The 19,663-nt window shown below is 43.3% G+C and overlaps 2 protein-coding genes across 8 annotated transcripts in view; one reads left to right on the plus strand and one right to left on the minus strand.

Moving 5' to 3' along the window:
- The window catches only part of DIP2A (disco interacting protein 2 homolog A), a 62,680-nt gene extending 61,454 nt beyond the window's left edge, over positions 1-1,226 (plus strand). For 2 of the 3 annotated variants that reach the window (XM_069983097.1, XM_069983099.1), the window contains one exon: positions 95-1,226. In XM_069983097.1, coding sequence (XP_069839198.1) covers positions 95-347 — 253 coding nt within the window. In that variant the 3' untranslated portion in view covers positions 348-1,226. The remainder of the gene's footprint in view (positions 1-94) is intronic. The other variant, XM_069983098.1, reaches the window with a different exon arrangement.
- Positions 920-16,822, minus strand: PRMT2 (protein arginine methyltransferase 2). Of its 5 annotated transcripts, XM_069983109.1 has the most exons (9): positions 16,013-16,822; positions 14,395-14,583; positions 14,157-14,318; positions 9,791-9,955; positions 8,875-9,050; positions 5,267-5,396; positions 5,047-5,180; positions 2,398-2,566; positions 924-2,315 (listed from the first exon to the last, which is right to left on the minus strand). In XM_069983109.1, exons 1-9 carry the CDS (start codon positions 16,766-16,768, stop codon positions 2,283-2,285), a joined length of 1,914 nt encoding a protein of 637 aa, XP_069839210.1. In that variant the 5' UTR covers positions 16,769-16,822; the 3' UTR covers positions 924-2,282. The 5 variants fall into 5 exon arrangements, with proteins under 5 accessions (XP_069839213.1, XP_069839212.1, XP_069839209.1 ...); XM_069983108.1 differs by having other exon boundaries at positions 922-2,566; XM_069983110.1 differs by lacking the exon at positions 2,398-2,566 and having other exon boundaries at positions 923-2,315.
- Between the last annotated feature and the right edge of the window lie 2,841 nt (positions 16,823-19,663).

Below are 19,663 nucleotides of genomic sequence, written 5' to 3' on the forward strand. Positions count from 1 at the left end.
GTAAGTTCATAACTTGGTATGATTTCTTGTAGCTCACCTTTTCCGTTTTCTGGATCTGGTTTTCATGTCACTTATTTATCTTTCTCTTTAACAGTGCTGTCTTCACATGGACAAACCTGCTTGTGGTTGTCCTAGAGCTAGACGGGCCAGAGCAAGAGGCCCTTGACTTAGTAGCTCTGGTGACAAACGTAGTATTGGAGGAGCACTATCTGATTGTTGGAGTTGTAGTCATTGTGGACCCAGGTGTTATCCCCATCAACTCACGAGGAGAAAAACAGCGTATGCATTTACGTGATGGATTCCTAGCCGATCAACTTGATCCAATCTATGTGGCATACAACATGTGAAACAAGAAAAAGCTGCTTCCTGCCTTATTCAACCATGTACTTGGGTACCGGGAATGAAACAAGGCTGAGGGGGGGAGACTCCATACTACTTCCATTCATCGAGGTGCTGGATTGCTGCTGTCTTCCTTCTCAGGCAGTTCCATCTTCCCATCACCCAGGTCTGCTCCTAGTCACAGATGGAGAGAAACCCTCTTGATGCCAAGAATGTTCTGAACAGAATGTAACTAGCAAACTTTTACCTCTTACTGTGGCACTGGATGTAGCTTCCTGACCCCCCCACCTTTCCTGTGCAGCATATACCCTGCCGCCTGTGTCGTGTCGCCTTACAAAGCCCAAATCCATGCAATAATGTGAATCTTTGGATCTCTTAAATCTGAGCACATAGATTTTTCCTTTTTTTTTTTTTTTTTTTTCTTTTATTTAGCGCATGGGGGGTATCAATGCCCCCTAAGCCAAGATGGACTTTTCCAAAGTGTGAATGTTCACCAGCCCTTTGTGAGCTGCTACTTCACTTCTCATCACTGAACTGAATGTAATTATGTACAGAGACTGTATAATTTATTACCTGCAACAACCTAAAAGACATCCCAACCGGTTCTGAACAAAAAGGGACAGGACCACTTCAATTTTAACACTGTAGTTTTTATAGCAAAAAAGGAAGAAAAAAAACAAAAAAAAAATAACTCCATTGAGCACTACAGAGCCTGACAGTTACCTGTGATATTACAAAAATGATAAAAAGCACATTAAACATTTTAAAAAATATCCTGAGTGGTGTCAGGGGGCACTGCCAGTATTGTGAGACTCATCTAAGCAATCATCTTATATTGTTCCTCATGCAGAGTTATATGCAAAAAAACCTTTTTTTATACTCTTACTAGCTCTTTTGCATTGTTTATGTTAAGTTGCCATTGTATATGGCCTTCACTGCAGTTCTTCAGCGGAGGCACACGTGTAGAAAAAACGGACACGTGTAAAAAACGGATGCAAAACAGATAGAAAAAAATGGATGCATGTGTGTTCCATTATAAAAAAAAACAGATCCGTTTTTTAGCGGACACAAAAATGAAGTCAACCACGGTTTTGTGTACGCTAAAAAAAAAAAAACTGACCCATTTTGATCCTTATCTTTTTATTATGGAATACAATGGAAAAACGGATCAAAAGGTTTTTTTCCATCTGTTTTTTTTGCAAAAAAAAAAAAAAAAAAAACAGATTACAAAAACTTAGTGTGAACCCAGCCTTATAGAGACAATGATCATCAGCTGATCGATAATTTAGGTTTGGAGAGATTTATCTGACAGATTAATGAAGCCAAAGCCAGAAACAGACTATAAACAGGGAACAGGTCATAAAGGAAATACTGAGATTTCTCCTCTTTGCAAATTCATTCCTGGCTTTGGCTTCAAAAGTCTGTCAGATAAATCTCTCTTTGTAAAGGCACCGTAATGGTGCGTTTAAACAGATTTATCTGATAGATTTTTGAAGCCAAAGCCAGGAATTTATTTGAAAAAAAAAAGGAGAAATCTCAGTCTTTCCTTTATGGCCTGTTTATAGTCTGTTCCTGGCTTTGGCTTCAAAGATCTGTCAGATAAATCTCTGTGTAAACGCACCATAACTCTCTACCATTACTAGTCCGTTACATATGACAGCTATGGCACATACGCTGTAGCATTTGATCTGTACTTTCATACTGTACATAGGAGATATTGACTACAGTGATTTGACTGCTGCAGTAGGTACATTAAACCTACTGTGTATTGCAGAGTGCATAGTTTTAAAGGAGTTTAGAAGCACAGTGTGAGAAGGGTTAACCTAGCTTTAGGCGATGTCTTTGGTATTTAGCTGACTAGTCACCCATTACTGCACAGTTCTTCAGGTGTATTTTACATTTATAATTTCACTTGGCATCAAATACCCTCTCCCCTTCTAGTATCATCTCCAAATGGGAAATACTTTGCAGCCGTTCTGTCAATAAAAAAAAGAAGCGGTTTTACTAATCAAATAGATGATCAAACGTCCAATCCAGAGCTAGCAGGAAGCTACTCACCTGCACTGGTGTCAGTGATGAACTGGTGACAGACCAGGTTATAGTGACAGATAAATGACGTCTCCAGAGAGGATTTCTCTTAAATACTACAGAGCCAGTGATCTGATCACCCATGTGCACTTGGAGAGGCTTGTCCAGCATGAAGAGTGTGTGCTTCCAGTGGGTAAGCCTTGGGGACAAGACAGTTCAATGACATTTTTTTTTTCTTTAAATCAACTGGTTTCTTTTTAAGTTTCTTTTTAAGTCTTCCCATACCTATCAGCTGCTGTATGTCCTGCAGGAAATGTTTTATTTTCAGGTCTGACACAGTGCTCTCTGCTGACATCTCTGGCCGAGACAGGAACTGTCCAGAGCAGTAGCAAATCTTCATAGCAAACCTCTCCTGCTCTGGATAGTTCCTGTCTTGGCGAGAGATGTCAGCAGAGAGCACTGTGTCAGACTGAAAAGAAAACACCACTTCCTGCAGGACACATAGCAGCTGATAAGTATGGGAAGACTTAAAATTTTTAAATAGAAGAAAATGACAAACCTGTATAACTTTCTGACACCAGTTGATTTGAAAGAAAAAGATTTTCGCTGAATAATCCCTTTTAATGGCTGTTACAATGCATTTCCATAATCAAAATGTCACCTTTATGTTAGTTTCCATTTTCTATTGCTGCTTGCCCACTCCTGCTTATGATTGATAGAGATGATCAGGTTCGTAAGAAATCAAACCATCTGTATTTGTCTCCCGCAGTCTTCCCGTTCCGTGGGGAAGGTGGAGAAAGCCCAAGTCCCGCCTGGAAAACAGGAATACAACCTATGGCCCAGGCTGTATTCCTGTTTTCCAGGCGTGACTCGGGTTGTCTCCACCTTCCCCATGGAACGGGAAGACTGTGGGAGTCAAATGCCGATGGTTCAAGTTCGTACGAACCAGAACATCAGCGCTATTCGATCATCTCTATAATAAGCAGGAGTGGGCAAGCAGCAATAGAAAATGGAAACTAACATGAAGGTGACATTTTGATTATGGAAATGCATTGTAACAATGACTGACAGCCAATGTTCTGTGCTCTGTAGGGGATGGAAATGCTGGGCTACAGGAGGCAATATAACTGTACTGTGGGCCCTTGCTGACCATTTGTAGAGGTTAACTAATCTAACCAATAAAATCTAAGGGTGCCTTTACACAGAGATTAATCTGACAGATTTTTGAATTCAAAGTCAGGAACAGACAGAGAACAGGTCATAAAGGAATGATTGAGATTTCTTCTCTCCTCAAATCCATTCCTGGCTTTGGCTTCAAACATCTGTCAAATAAGTCTCTCTGTGTAAAGGCGCCCTAAGGTACTAACCGTGCCTGGTAACTACCTAGACTATGAAAAACCTTCTGCAATGATGCCTTATTTAACCACAGAACTAGAGATGAGCGAACCGGGTTCGGGTTCGAGTTGATCCGAACCCGAACGTTCGTATTTGATTAGCGGGGGCTGCTGAACTTGGATAAAGCTCTAAGGTTGTCTGGAAAACATGGATACAGCCAATGACTATATCCATGATTTCCACATGGCCTTAGGGCTTTATCCAACTTCAGCAGCCACCGCTAATCAAATTCTTAAAAGTTCAGGTTCGGATCAACTCGAGCATGCTCCAGGTTCGCTCATCTCTACCCAGAACATGAAGCTAAAGACCCACTGATTCAGGTCCAAGACATAGGAGAATCTGTAGCCTGTACTATGCAGCAGTAAGTATATCGCAGACGCTGAATAGTGTGCGAGTACTCCCTCTCCTGCAATTTACTTTCATGTCTCTTCTCTCTCTGAGTAAATTTACAACCTATGTGATTCCCCATTGCTCCTGTGCTCTTCTCCCAATACTGTTTCATCTGTATGATCTGCAGTCACTATAAACATAGTTGTGCCCCCCCCCCCTTTCTACACTTTAATCTGCAATATACCCTACCTGCTGCTATCTGTATGTTCAGGCACAGCTTAAAGGGATATAAAACGGCCCATAAATAGTCTGTTTTATGTCCCAAGTCAATTTGTTTCCCCACTGAATTCAATAGAAAAATTGGCTTTGTTCCCACACAAAAATAAAAGTTGGTCTTAGATACTTATAACTTGGCCGGGGCAGTTTGCAGTAATTTTCTGTGTTTTTACAGTCCATTTCACATGTGCGTTTTATGGAAAGAAACCAATGCAAAAATGGATGCAATTGTGTGCATCAGTTTTTCCATTGACTATATACACACACACACACTGGGTGGTCCAAAAGTAGGTGGACTGTATGAAAAATCTCCCTTCATAACCCTATAACACAAACATGGTGTAAAGTGAAACTGGCTCAGTTACCCCAAGCAACCAATCAGATTCCACCTTTCATTCCTCACAGACTCTTTGTAAAATCAAAGAGTCTGTGAGGAATGAAAGGTGGAATCTGATTGGTTGCTAGGGGCAACTGAGCCAGTTTCTATTTACACCATGTTTCATATATCTCCCCCTTTATAACCCTATTACACATACTGTCCACCTACTTTTGGACCATCCTGTGTGTTATATATACATTTTTAGCATACACAAAAACGTGTTTGATCATGTTTTACCATTTAAAAACTGATCCATTAAACGGACACCAAAAACACAGTGTGAACCCGGCCTTACTTACGGATTGAAAGGACCGGTATTTAATTCCACTTTATCTTGGTTATCGATATTCTGGAACTGGACACTGAACCAAGCAGTAAATCCATGGAAAGTGCCATCTCGATCCACATGGAATTGAAATTCACTGTTCATTTTCTACATAAAACATACGCAAAAAGTTCTCAAAATTATATAGAATTTCCCAATATTAGAGAAAAATCCAAATGATAAATGACTTTCACCTCAAGGTCTTCTATGTTTAGTGTCTTCATATTGACATCTAGCAAGGTGCAAGGCTGAGACAGACAGTCCTCTGGTTTTAATACATAATCAGGCTTTGGTCTGGCAAAAAACTCTTGAATGGCCATAGGCCTGTGGTGGAAGAAAGATGTGGAGATCAGCGAGGTGTGGCAGCTGTATAGTAGTGTAGCTTTACATGGCTTTTTAGTTAGTTCATCAGTAACTGGTCCTGGGTGCAAGTCCTAGTAATGCTGTTAAATGGGCACTGTCACAGTCATAGAGACATGCCAAAAGTTTTGGTTGGTGGATTTCTGGATATTCACTTATACTATATAAGCCCCTAAAACACGAGGCAATTCAGAGGAGCAAATGAGGGGGGCGGAGCCTAGCCGGACATGTGAGCGGGCGCGAGTCCTGAGAGCTCCTGCAGGTCTCACTAAATACCGGCAATCTACTACTCCTGTGTGGAACCCCGTGGAGCATTCCGATACCGGGCAGATGGCTGGAGGGACCACTAAAAGGACAAAAACGACGGCGGCCGAGAAATCCAAGATAGCGCTGACCCGCCGCCTCACACACCACGCAGTACAAGGCAGATGGCTGCAGGGACTGCTGCCAGGCTGGCGGAGTTCCAGAAACCGCCGACCCCACGGATGAGCAATGGATGTGTCCGTTATGATACAGTGGAGGGAGAGGAAATAGAGGGGAGCCCCATAGAGACTGCACCTTCAGAGGCAGACATAACAGAGGGCGGCAGTGATAAGGAGGGAGAGGAGGAATGCACAGATGCTGAGGCAGGGGAAGAACAGCAGAGCAGTGCCCCACCACCTGTCTCAGAGGCAGTATGCGCACAGGAACCCACACTGAGAGACATTTTGCTGGCAGTCTCACAATGTAACTCCTCTATCACCAAATGTAATGTTGCTATTTCTTCTCTTACACAACAAGTGGGCAGCTTGCAGGGAGAAGTGGGGTTCCTCCGCCAAGATTAACGTAAAGGCTATTCAATCTGTGTAGGTCCTGCAGCACCAATAGTCCCTGTCGGTCCCTTCTATTATTCTTTTCTGGATGCACGCTGGGTCACCCACGATCCCCAAGTGGGTATAGTGTGATAATGCAAGAGAAGTCCAACAGCATCCACGACTATATTTCCAAACCTTTATTGGTGTCCAAGTCACATAGATACGACGTTTCGACCTCTGCTGAGGTCGAAACGTCGTATTTATGTGACTTGGACACCAATAAAGGTTTGGAAATATAGCTGTGGATGCTGTTGGACTTCTCTTGCAAGTTTTACGTAAAGTCAGTGACAGAACCACAGAGGTGGAACACAGAGTGGGAGACCTGGAAGACAAGGTTGTGCCAATTGCCACAACCTCCCGCAAGCATGACCAACTCCTCTCTCAACTACTACTGAAAACGGACGACTTAGAGAATCGTCTGAGAAGGAATAATGTGAGACTGGTGGGAGTGCTGGAGAGAATAGAGGGTGCAACCCCACTAAATATTTTGAGAACTGGCTTTCTGAAGTTTTTGGGAAGGATAATCTATCCCCTATGTACGCTGTTGAAAGGGCTCACGGAGTACCCACCCGCCCCCTCCCACCTGGATCTCCACCTCGTGCAGTACTAGCAAAGTTACTCCATTATCGTGATCGTGACATCATATTGCGAGCTGCAGGGAATTTGCCAGAAGCTACTATCAATGGCAGCAAAATATCCTTCTTCCCCGATCACTCCGCAGAAGTCCAGAAACAGCAAGCACAGTTCCTAGAGGTGAAGAGGAGGCTGCGTAGTCTCCAGTTGCCATATGCCATGCTGTATCCTGCCAAGTTACGGGTTGTGGCGGCAGGGGACACCCATTTCTTCACTTCCCCAAGAGATGCGACGCGCTGGCTGGATCAGGAAGAACAACATCTTCGTGGAAGACACAGCCCGCGCAATCGAGACGCTCCAGCCTGAGACCAGGAGTTGACTACACAAGTTAAAGCTTTGGTGCCCCCGGAGGATGTCCGGGTGTCTGGAAAGTACTAACGCTATATGAGCCAAGTTGATTTCTACATAGAGGAGCAAACGAGTGCTGACCTGTCAGGTCAGTGCTTGCTTGCTGCTGCACTATTACACGGTGGGGGGGGGGGGGGAGGGGGGGATGGGGAGTGCTGCCCAGGTGATTGGGCAGCCGATAGGAGATAGAAGCGGTCTGCTGCCGCCTCTCCTATTAAACACTCCTATTCATGCATGTCAGCTGATCGTTGTCTTCTATTAAACGAGACGTTTAATAGCCGATAATTGCTTTGTGTAATAGGGCCTTAAAATGTCACTGTAGTGTGTATATATATATATATATATATATATATTTATTTATTTTTTTTTTTTTTTTTCAGAAATCAATATCCAGGCGATTTTATGAAACTTTGCAATTGGGTTTATTAGGCAAATATGCCATTATCTGCATTCAAAAAGACTTTCCCCAGGTCCCCCCCTCCTCTCTCTCATCCACTGCTCATTATCAGGATATCTCGACTTTCTTACATCAGTCAAGCCCTGTGTAACCTATGGAGAGGGGAGGGGGGAGGAGGGAGATTAGTCGCCAGCAGAGAACAAAGGATTACACAGTGCTGACCTCAGAGGGGATAGCCCGGTGATGTAGCTGTAGATTAACTCTTTGTTGTTCTATTTGGCGCCTCATCTCCCTCAACCCCTTCCCTCTCCATAAGAGAGCCATGAAGATAAAAATGCATTTTCCGGCTAAGAAACCCAATTACAAAGTTTCTTAAAACCGCCTGTACTATTGATTTCAGCAAAAAAATGTGAACGACAGTGACACTTTAAGTCTATGGACCATTTCTTGTGGCAGGCACAGAGCGGAGACTAGCAGTGCTTAGATGAACGCTTTCTAGTGATCAAAGGTGGGGCTGAACAACCATTCCCCTGCTATTTACAACTGGGTTGCTTTTACCATGATTTGCATAGATTATGGTAAAATAGTGCTTGTTTAGTAGTATCTTATTTTATCAGTTTTTATTTTTTATATTGTACATTTTTACCTGTTTATGACTACGGAGGTAACCATTTTGCCTGAGCTGCTACACGCAGTTCAGAGATTTGCTTTACAGCAGCCACATGGACATAGGAAACACTAGTCTGTAGATGTGAGTTGTGGTCATGCTCTGTAACCTAGGCAGGAAAGGAGGTGAGCTGTGTCTATCACCTACTGTCAGTGATGGATCCACTGTTACCTGCTTATAATAGGGGGGTCACCTGTTATATGTCACATTGGTCTGTGAAGATAATGATGAAATAAAGGCGATTGGGATCTGCCTTATCCCACTAACTGCACAAGATTAGCTCCACAGACTTCTTGTGCAGTGAGACAAATCGCAGTGAAGCGCATAGCAGAGTGCTTCTCCTGACTTGTTTTAAGAGATTGATGAGGGTCTAAATACTCAGATTAGTTTTTGGCACTGGCAATTTTCTGCTATGAGCAGATGTTTTACTGTAACTATTAGGAGTGTAATGACTGCACTGTAGCATAAATCATTGCAGATCATTTTTCCTAACACACAGGGCTTCTACTTTATATCTTAAGTACATTCTACCATGACACTTACTTCAAGGCACTAAAGTCCAAGCCATAGAGAGCATCCCAGAAAAGGACTCTAGAGGCATACACTTCATCTGCACTGCATGGCACCAGGTGGACACAAGCCGTGCTGGGCCACATCACTCCATCCTCCTTCAGGCACAGGTCACGAGCTAAGAGAACGGATTCCAACATGAATTCAAACTGCAGATGGAAGAGTATGAAATGATTTGTGTATTGGAGATTAATTAAATATTATAAATAAAGCCAAGCACTTTGTTTTCTGTATAGTCGGTTTATACGATGGCTGCCATTGATCCCCATGCCACTCCACTGCAGGTGCCTGGAAAAGCTGGATGCAGTCCTGGGAAACTTCTCCTAGGACTGGATCTAGCTTTCCAGGTATCCGGAGGGGAGCGGCACGGAGATCCAAGGCAGCTGGCGTATAATCCGACGGCCCAGCAGTGAAGGCGCTTCACTTGTAATGTATATACATACGCTCCTCTATTTTATATTAAGGAGAATGAGAAATATTAAATTATTCTAACAAAACACAAGCTACATGTGATTGCTAATGGCAGCAGTCTGTCCAAGAAGTGTGAGACAACACATTATACTTCCCTTCTCAGATCTCGCTGTCAGGTTGCAATGTTATCACATACCCGCTGTAGAAATGTAGGCAAAACATGGAAATGTAACTTAAAATAAACAAAAGTTTAAAGGGGCTTGTCCAGGCTAAGAAAAAATGTTGGCTTTCTTTTAGAAACAGCACCTCTCCTGTCCTCAGTTTGGATGTGGTTTTGCAATTTAGTTACATTGAAGAGAATGACGCTGAATTGTAATACCACATACAACCTGAAGGCAGGGAAGGGGGGGGGCTGTGCTTTTTGTAATCCTGGATAACCCCAGTCTTAAACTCAAGAATAAAGTGCTTAGCATCATACCACCAAACAGGTTCCCATCCACTCAGACACGAGGACGTCAACCTTGGAAGGTAACTGCAACTCTTCTGCTCTCTGACACAGAACATGGACGACGCTTGAGAATCCATTCTTCTCTACCAGTTTACGTGTCTGCTTGGAGATCTCACTTGCTTCTACTGCATACACCTGTAAAAAAGACTGATGTAGTCACCTTCACACACCACACAGAGAAAATCTACAATATTCCACATGTACAGAACCACATCAAAATCATCAGTTTCATGCTGCCCGAACCATGAAACAGGGCTTAGAGTTACCGGGGTGATCTCTGGTGCCTTCACCCTGCCCCACAGGCCTCAATTGATAGAACTTTCCCCATCTGTGGGCCAGGAAGAAGCCACTAGGGACCATCAGGATTAGAGATGAGCAAAGTGAATCTTAAGAATTCCGATTCGCAGCGAATCTGGCATTAAAAACGCCTCCTTGTGATTTGCACATTCGCTAAACATGGCGGACGCAATAGTGACCGCACGTGTTATCTTATACTTACGCAGTTGCATACACCACGAGATAAACATTTGCTAAATGTTCGAAAATGATTGTTATAACCATTCTGATCTTCGAAAAAATTGTTCGTATCAGCGAACACGAACAATTAGCGGCCTGTTCGTACGCCACTATTTTTAATTTAATTCGCTCATCTCTAATCAGAATAACTCAAAACTGTTCCCTGGATAATGTTTAGCTATGACTCCTTTGAAACATCGCACTGTTTTGCAGCAAGTCACAGACTGTGGTAGTGAGGGAGCTTGTCCCTGTTTCGCTTTGAAGTGTGCTCCGCTCCGTGACGCTCCTTCCCAGGTGCTGGAAAAAAGATGGATCCCATCCTGGAAAACTGGGAGAAGATTCCCAGGATGGGATACATCTTTTCCCAGCACCTGGGAAGGAGCGGCCCGGAGCAGAGCACACTTCAAAGCGCCGCAGCCCGATGAGTGGAATACAGTTAGGGACGAAGCGCTTTGCTTAGTCCTTACTGTATATTTGCTCATCTCTAGTCATAAAGACTAATATTTCTCCTCTTTCTAAATCCATTTCTGGTTTTGTTTTCTTTAATTGCACGTAAAAACCTGAATGTGTGAACACACCACAAGGCTATGGTCACACACACCATTTGCGGACGTCTTTTGATAATTACGGCCACAAATAATCATCATCATGAATTATGTGCGTCTGTAATTATCAAAAGATGGCCATCTATTGTCAGAACGACAGTGTGACCATAGCCTAAACAAGATTTTTAGTCAAATCAACGAGACAAGCAGATTTCACACCGACAATTTATTTTGCTGGATCATAAAGGAGGAGATGTGTCGCTATTTACTTTGTTTTGGTCCCTTTTGGGGTGCATCACACATACACAAAGCACACAGTACAGCTAATAGCTGATTCCATACATGCAGCTATTAGTATGTACAGTAATTGTTCCCAGTGCAATGACTGGAGGATCTATTGTCTAGAGATGATAAGAGAGGTTGAGTCAGCAGATCCATGAAGAAACACCAAAGGAAATGATAAACTGGAAGGCTGCAAACCGCAATGAAACACAACCAATAGCTGTATCTGTAAGGTTGTGCTTCCATGTTTGCGAATCTTTTTTTTCAGGCTTGCATTGACTTGTAAGCTTAAAGGGGTAGTCCACCCAAAATTTTTTTCTTTCAAATCAACTGGTGCCATAAAGTGCCAGAGATTTGTAATTCACTTCTATTAAAAAATCTTAAATCTTCCAGTACTTATTAGCTGCTGTATGTCCAGCAGGAAGTGGTGTTTTCTTTCCTGTCTGACCCAGTGCTCTCTGTTGCCTCCTCTCTCCATGTCAGGAACTGTCCAAAGCAGGAGCAAATCCCCATAGAAAACCCCTCCTGCTCTCCAGACTGGAAATAATACAACTTCCTGTTGGGCATACAGCAGCTGATAAGTACTGGAAGGCTTGAGATTTTTTAATAGAAGTAAATTACAAATCTCTGTCACTTCATGGCAGCAGTTGATTTGAAAGAAAAAATTTTTGGGTGGACTACCCCTTTAAATGCAAAACTGCTCTAAAAAGTAATAATCCCGGCAACATAAAATAATAATATGGCTATTAGGGAAAATAAATGGGGGCATGATGCAACTCTGCAAATGTCTGATCAGAAGGAAGCAAATATAGTGATGACATACTGGAACGATAATATATGTCTGGGGATGTTGTCATATGGTTTCCCTGAAAATAAGACATACCTTGAAAATAAGGTTTTGCCGAGTTGCTAAATATAAGGCCTCCCTGGAAGTAAGAGCTACCAATGTTTTTGTTTGGAAGCATGCCCGCCGAACAGAACACCAGGGCATGCAGCTGTGATTCTTTTTAGCCCACCGCCATTGTCTCTTACCTTCACCGCCCCCATGCAGAGCAGCTTCATGAAGACCATGTGCCAGCAAGGCATCAAGAGGCCCGTTGCCTATTACTATTCCCATTGTACCCTACCAGCACATATAGAGCTACACAGTCCAACGTTATCCCGTTGCCTGCCGTCTTACCATACACTGTCCCAGCTGTGCTGTAAAAGTGTGCTGTCATGTGACATGTGAATTCTTCTTTATGGAAAAAAAGACATTACCTGAAAATAAGACCTAGCGCATCTTTGGGGGCAAAAATTTTAAAAAGACACTGTCCTATTTTAGGGGAAACACTGTAATAGAAAATAAGTCATGCTCAGCTCCCCATATCCTCCGCAGCTCTCAGCCTGACATCATCTGCTACCCGCTTGTCACCACTTTTTCCTGTTTCTGGGTGGGTTCACACTGAGGAATTCTCGAGGAATTAAAGCAGAAAGTCTTGTGTTTGAAATTCCTCGCCTATTCAGCTCTGGCAGAATAGGAACAGAATTTGAACGGAATTTGAGCAGAATTTGAACGGAATTTGAGCAGAATTTCAAGCAGAATTAAAGCCCCATTGACTTCTATAGGATTCCTCTAGCGGAATCCGTCCTAAGATTGACATGTCGATTCTTGAGGTGGAAAGCGGATCCGTAAAGCCCATTAAAGCCAATGTACATTCACAATGTTCATTCTTTACGGGCGGAATTCCGACCACATTTTGCCGCGGAATCCACCTGAAAATCCGCGAGAATTCCTCAGTGTGAACCAACCCTCTGAGAGGAACAATCTCAGCAGGACCTACCCCCTTCAGTCAATCAAAGCACTAAATAGAGGTGAAGGAGGACACAGCCTTTAATTAAGATGACTGTTACTGCACCTACAAAGATGTCATTGATTTCCACCATTTTGTTGTGGGCAGACTTTCATGGTGAAAGAGCTATGGGCTCTTAAAAGGGGTACTCAGGCAAAACCCTTTTCCTTTTAGATAAACTGGTGTCAAAAAGTTATACAGATTTGTCATTAACTTCTATATAAAAATCTTAATCCTTCCAGGGCTTATCAGCTGCTGTATGTCCTGCAGGAAGTGGTGCATTCTTTTCAGTCTGACGCAGCGCTCTCTGCTGACACCTCTGTCCATAACACAAATTATCCAGAGCAGTAGCAATTCCTCACAGAAAACCTCTCCATCTCTGGACAGAGGTGGGAGCAGAGAGCGCTGTGTCAGACTGGAAAGAATATACCACTTCCTGCAAAACAGACAGCAGCTGGTAAGTACTGGAAGCCTGGAAAGAAAATACCACCTCCAGCAGGACAGACAGCAGCTGATAAGTACTGGAAGACTTGATATTTTTTTTTAATAGAAGTAAATTACAAATCTAAATAAATTTTTAACACCAGTTGATTTGAAAGATTTGTTTTTACTGGAGTTCCCCTTTAAATAATATCAGTTCCGTGTAAACAGAGCGAACGATCAAGCGACGAGTGAAAAATCGTTCATTTTGATCTTTCAACATGTTCACAAATCGTCGTTCATTGTTCACTAAAAATTTGCAGATCGCTTTGTCTGTCAAAGATTCACCCTATGTAAAAGATGGGCTTAAGCGATCTTAATAACGATCGCAATAACGATTTTTTTTTACGAATTTTCTTATGATTTTTCTAACCGCTGATCGTGATAAAAAACAAATCGTTGCTTCAAAATCGTTAAACGATCGACTGGGCGAATTATCACTTTGTGTAAATGCAGCATAATACACTTACATTGTCACAATCAGCTGTTATGGAGATAGAGCCAGGGAGTAGATTACGCTGCGGCAGGACTCTCTCCCTGGCTATATCTCATGATCACAGCGGGTCTTAGCAGTAACACCTGCTGTGATCAATAACTTTTCACGTGTCAAATGTTACTCTTAATGACAGGTACTAAAGACATGCTTAGAACAAACATCGATCATAAGTAAAGAATACTCACAATCTCGGGCTCTGCCAGTTGAGCACAGAAGAAGCTTATGATCCCAGTGCCACATCCCAGGTCCAGTATACGCTTGCCCTTCAAGGCTGTGCTGTTTTGCATTATGACGTTTCTATACGCCTCTGTACGGGGCTGATCAGACAACATCTCCAAGTGCAGTTTCTGGTGGGATAGAAATAAGCAGTGATGGTTCTGTTCAGGGTAGACGTAAGGATTCACATAGGCAAAATTGCCTCACCAGTGTCTTGTAACTTCCATAATATTCCTCATCCTGCCATGGGTCATCTATGTCGGAGCCCTCTTCAACATATACTCCATGCAGGTGTGAAGCTGGTGCATAGCCACAGCGACCATTATGCTCAACCCACCACCAGTCTGGAGTCACCGCATTGAGGACATGGACCGTGTCTCCCTGAGAAAGGCTCAGCTGCAGGGACAACATGAATACAACTTTACCTACAAAGCCTGTTTTGTTTTTTTCTTGCATTTTTTAAACCCCTTAAAGAGACACACACATACATATATGTATATATATTTATACGTTTATTATGTTTATATGTGAGTTACCTCAAACGCAGATAGAACAAAAATATTTATTTATTTATTTTTTTGGGGGGGGATTTTTGTGCAATAAAAAGATATTTTAATTAACCCTGAGAGGACTGGGCCAATTTCAATTTTTGCATTTGCGTTTTTTCTCTCCTTGTGTTTAAAAGGCCATAGCAGTTGCATTTTTTTCACCTAGAAACCCACATGAGCCCTTACTTTTTGCGCCACCAATTGTACTTTGCAATGACAGGCTGAATTTTTTCCTAAGTACACTGCCAAAGCAGAAAAAAAATAAATGTGTGATGAAATAGAAAAAAAATACGCATTTTTTTATTTGGAGGGGGTTTTTTTACGCTGTTTGCCCTGGGGTAACAAATGACTTGTTACATATGTTCCTCAAGTCATTACGATTACAACGATGTGTAACATGTATAACTTTTATTTTATTTGATGGCTTTTAAAAAATTCAAACCATTGTTAACTAAAATATGTTCCTTAAAATCGCTCCATTCCCAGGCTTATAACGCTTTTATTCTTTGGTCTATGGGGCTGTGTCAGGTGTCATTTTTTGCGCCATGATGTGTTCTTTCTATTGGTACCTTGATTGCACATATGCGACTTTTTCATTGCTTTTTATTACAATTTTTCTGGATTTAATGCGACCAAAAATGCTTATGCCGTTTACTGTGCGAGATCAGGAATGTGATTAATTATTAGTTTGGGCGATTACGCATGCGGCGATACCAAACATGTTTATTTTTTTTATTTTTTTTATAACATGGGAAAACAGGGGTGATTCAAACCTTTATTAGGGGAGGGGGCTTTTTATTAATAATAAACTTATACTAGAAGCCCCCCTAGCCGTTCTATCCATGGGTAAATCCTCTTTAAGTAAGAAATTGGCCAGCAGAGAACACGCCATATAGAATAACAAACATAATTGATTACGACTTTCCAAACAATGAACAAGCCCATTATTTACAGCCGTTTTTCTTTATCCGATCACACATTGTTTTATTCTTATTGTTACACAGGGCGATGTGGAGAGCAAGCGAGCGCCGACCGGTCAGTTCAGTGCTCACTTGGTCTTTGTTCCCACGTCCGCTGCCAAAAGCCAGCGAAGAGGAGTGCGTAAGAGCCGAGGGGGGCATGGGGAGCTGCGGGGAAGCTGCCTGGACAATTGTCAGATCATCCGGGCAACCCATAGGAGGCAGCGGCGGTCTGCTGCCACTGCTCCTGTGATCAGCTGACATCGTGCATGCTTAAGGGCATGGAAATAAAGGGATATTCCAAACATAATCCCATACCTGTGTATCATCAGCAGCAACAAAGTCACCCATCACCATTAACTGAGAACTGCTGAAGTCCACATAGGGATAATCCACAATACTATCCCCTGGACGGGACAATGCCAGGCAAGCAGCACCTGGAAACTTCTTATAAGATGTCTCAGCTGTGTACTCCTTTGCTGGACAGGCTCCATCTAAACCTTCAGTGCGTTTCATCTCCTCTCGTCCTCCTTCCATCTGGCTGTATACTGACTGTCCTGTCCTGCTGAGATCACCTACCTCTCTAACTGGAGGGACCAATGGATCCCTGACTGTTCCTCTGACAAGAGACTCATCAATATCACCCCCGCCATGGCCGAGAGCCCTGTCCTCCGCTATATCACTACTAACGTAATGCCCATGGTCATCATCCACACCATGAGATTCTTCATCCCCCGGATTCCTGCCCCTCTCTCTGTCACCTGCTGCTTCCGTCCCTTTAAATTTGGCATCGGCTGAACATCTGTCCCCATCCCTGTGGTGGATACCCGAATATCTGCCCCCATCCCTGTGGTGGATCCCCGAATATCTGCCCCCATCTCTGTGGTGGATGCCCGAATATCTGCCCCCATCTCTGTGGTGGATGCCCGAATATCTGCCCCCATCTCTGTGGTGGATGCCCAAATATCTGCCCCCACTGTGGTGGATGCCATGCGGCTCTATTGGCTGGCCATCATTCTTCCCCAGCTCACTTTCTAGCTCCAGCACCACACCCAGGATGGACTGTACATCCATCTCCTTTCCATCTGTATGGCTGCCCCCAGTTAGGGCATCAGAGCTCAGAGAAGCCCCCTCCTCACTATGCCCATGTGCTCCCCACCCCTCCTCTGCCTCCATTACACTGAATAATGCTGCTATATACATGCACTGTCCTATGGTGCTGCCCTCCTACCCAGCATGGTGCCCATCACCTATGCATTCTGCTCCACCTTTATGCCCCCCATAATGATACATTATATATATAGGGATATATACTTCTCCATCCTTACATATCACACCCAGCAGCAGCAGCAGAAGGTATGGGCTCTATCAGTGCTACACCACCTGCAGCTCTACACCAGCACCCTGACAGGCTCCACCTACAGGCTGACACATGAACTACAGGTTCCAGCAAACCCCTGCAGTACCCGCTCCGGTACTTCTTTCGCTCTTTTCTTGTCACATGCCGCTGACACCCGAGCGCCCACCGCCAGCCTGCTACGGAAACTAGGGCTCAGTTCTCAGTCACCCGCCTCTCATTCTGACAAGTCGCAGCTACATTACTGTGTGGTAAAGCATCATGGGAAGTGTAGTTCTCGCGGCTCAATGCGAACAGCGCATGCGCGGTTCTCAGCGGTCTAGAATGTAGCGTTTTACTGAATGCCGACAGTCCCTGCGCTCTGAGCCCACGTGACAGACACTGCTACTGTCAGTACTTTGCTGTGTGACATGTACTATTGTAGGGATGTACTGTAGCTGGTTGAATAGGCCAGTCAGTCAATTCAATCTGTGGAATAAGGTGTAGGTGTGGAATAGCATGTTTAGAAAAATAAATAAATAAATAAATAAAAATCATTTTTAACACTTTCAATTTTTTTTACTTTGCGACACATTCCCTTTAAAATGTATCTATTGTCTTCTATGGGTGAAACATGGCAACGTCTTTTCTTTCATAAAACAGAAAACCATTTCTTGGAATAATAAGAACAGCACAATGTATAGCGGGCCTGGAATTGTTCTTTCCTGGGAAATACAATTGTGTGGTACATAGAGGAAAACTATAATGGACTTATATATAATGGTTCTTCTGTGCTTTGCATCCATTCCAGGATTTGGTAAAACACTGATCAAATCGAGCTCCAATATGAGGTTCAATGCATATACTTGTATCTTCCACAGGCTGCTATGCATTTCATACTACAGCCTTCCCCAGGCTCAGGAGATACAGGAGACCAGCATGTGACTATGGGTGGTGGTTCTTTACTGCAGGGGCACTACAAAAGGTAAGTATCACTTGATTGTTATGTTGCCACCACCCCTTGCCCTTCCTGTTTTTTTTTTAATTTAAAGGAGAAGTCCTTACCTCTACCCCCTGCCCACAGTGAACAGTGAAACTGGCCCCGGGACCCCCACAGGAAGGCATTTATCCCTGAGTTCCGATGACGTCACGGAAAAAGGCCTGTCCCAGTAGATAGACTGGCTTCTCAGCCAATCAGTGACTGGAGTGGCGTCCTGGCCTAGTCACTGACTGGCTGAGCGGCCAGTTCATCAGGCAGGTCATGACGTGTCAGCTCCAGAGATCCCGGAGCCCAGTGGGAGTCCTGCAGCTAGTCCTGCTCCTCACTGTGGGCACAGGGAGAGGTAAGTTAGTACTCAGGGCCGGACTGGGACTTAAAATCAGCCCTGGCAATCAAACCCCAGCAGCCCACATACTGCTTCAATTCTGCTTTATTTAGCCATGTCCCCACTACTCCCTTATACATGTGAACCCCACCATCAGCACCTAAAAATAATGATATAACATAATCTGCTGCGGATTTGATGTGGCATATTTATGCATTCATTTCAACTGATTAAATCAGAAGCATCAAATCCGCATTGGATTAGGTATGAACGTGCCCTTAAAGGGAACCTGTGGGGTCTATTCCAGGTACACAGCTGTAGATCTCAGCGTACAGATCAGGGACTGGATCTTTAGTCCATTGTAAACCTCTATAATCATTCTTTTCATTACCAGCTGAAGTGTCAGAGAGGTGGAGCCACAGCAGCACCTTCTGCCCCGCCCCTGCCTGCTCTGACTGATGGACGCATAGGGTGCTGCTGCTGCGGCTGCTGTTGTGAAACTTTAGTTGGAAATGAAAAGGACAATTATATAAGTTTACACTGGACTAAAGGTCCTGTCAGTGATATCTCCTCACACCTGTCTGCTGAGATCTACAGCTCTAGACCTGGTACGGACCTCACAGATTCCCTTTATAGGAGAAAAACATGGCCACCTTCTTCCAGAAACAGCGCCAGACTCTTCTTCAGTTTGTGTGAGGTATTGCAGCTCAGTTCCATTTAAGTGAATGGAGCCAAGTTGTAAAACCACACACAGTCTGAGGACAGGGTGGTGCTGTTTTTGGACAAAAGTTACTATATTTTTTAAATCCCTTTTATCCTCACTAAATCTGCACTCCATATAATGGCGGTATAAGTAGTAAGGTTTAATTATCATAATGTGTCTGCTGGTTGTGATCTCATGTGTAATCAAAGCTACATAATAAGCTGCTAGATAGCCATTTCCTACTGGATATCTATCTATCTATCTATCTATCTATCTATCTATCTATCTATCTATCTATCTATCTATCTATCTATCTATCTCCTATCTACCTATCTAAGTAGGGCCCCAGGACAAATTTTAGCATATATAATGGTAACATAGGTAAGAATTTCCTGTGCATGATAATACTGTCATAGTTAATAACACCAGTAAGCAAATATTATCACCACACTGTACACATTACTGCCATACTGTTACCAAGCAAACCCACCACTATTGCCAATACTACCAGTATATAAGTAACAAATAATATCACCTCACCATGAGCCATTACCACCACATAATGACTAATACCGCTACACTGTGACTGAATATAATCCACTATA

The sequence above is a fragment of the Dendropsophus ebraccatus genome, chromosome 9 (assembly GCF_027789765.1).
Source record: "Dendropsophus ebraccatus isolate aDenEbr1 chromosome 9, aDenEbr1.pat, whole genome shotgun sequence".
NCBI lineage: Eukaryota > Metazoa > Chordata > Amphibia > Anura > Hylidae > Dendropsophus > Dendropsophus ebraccatus.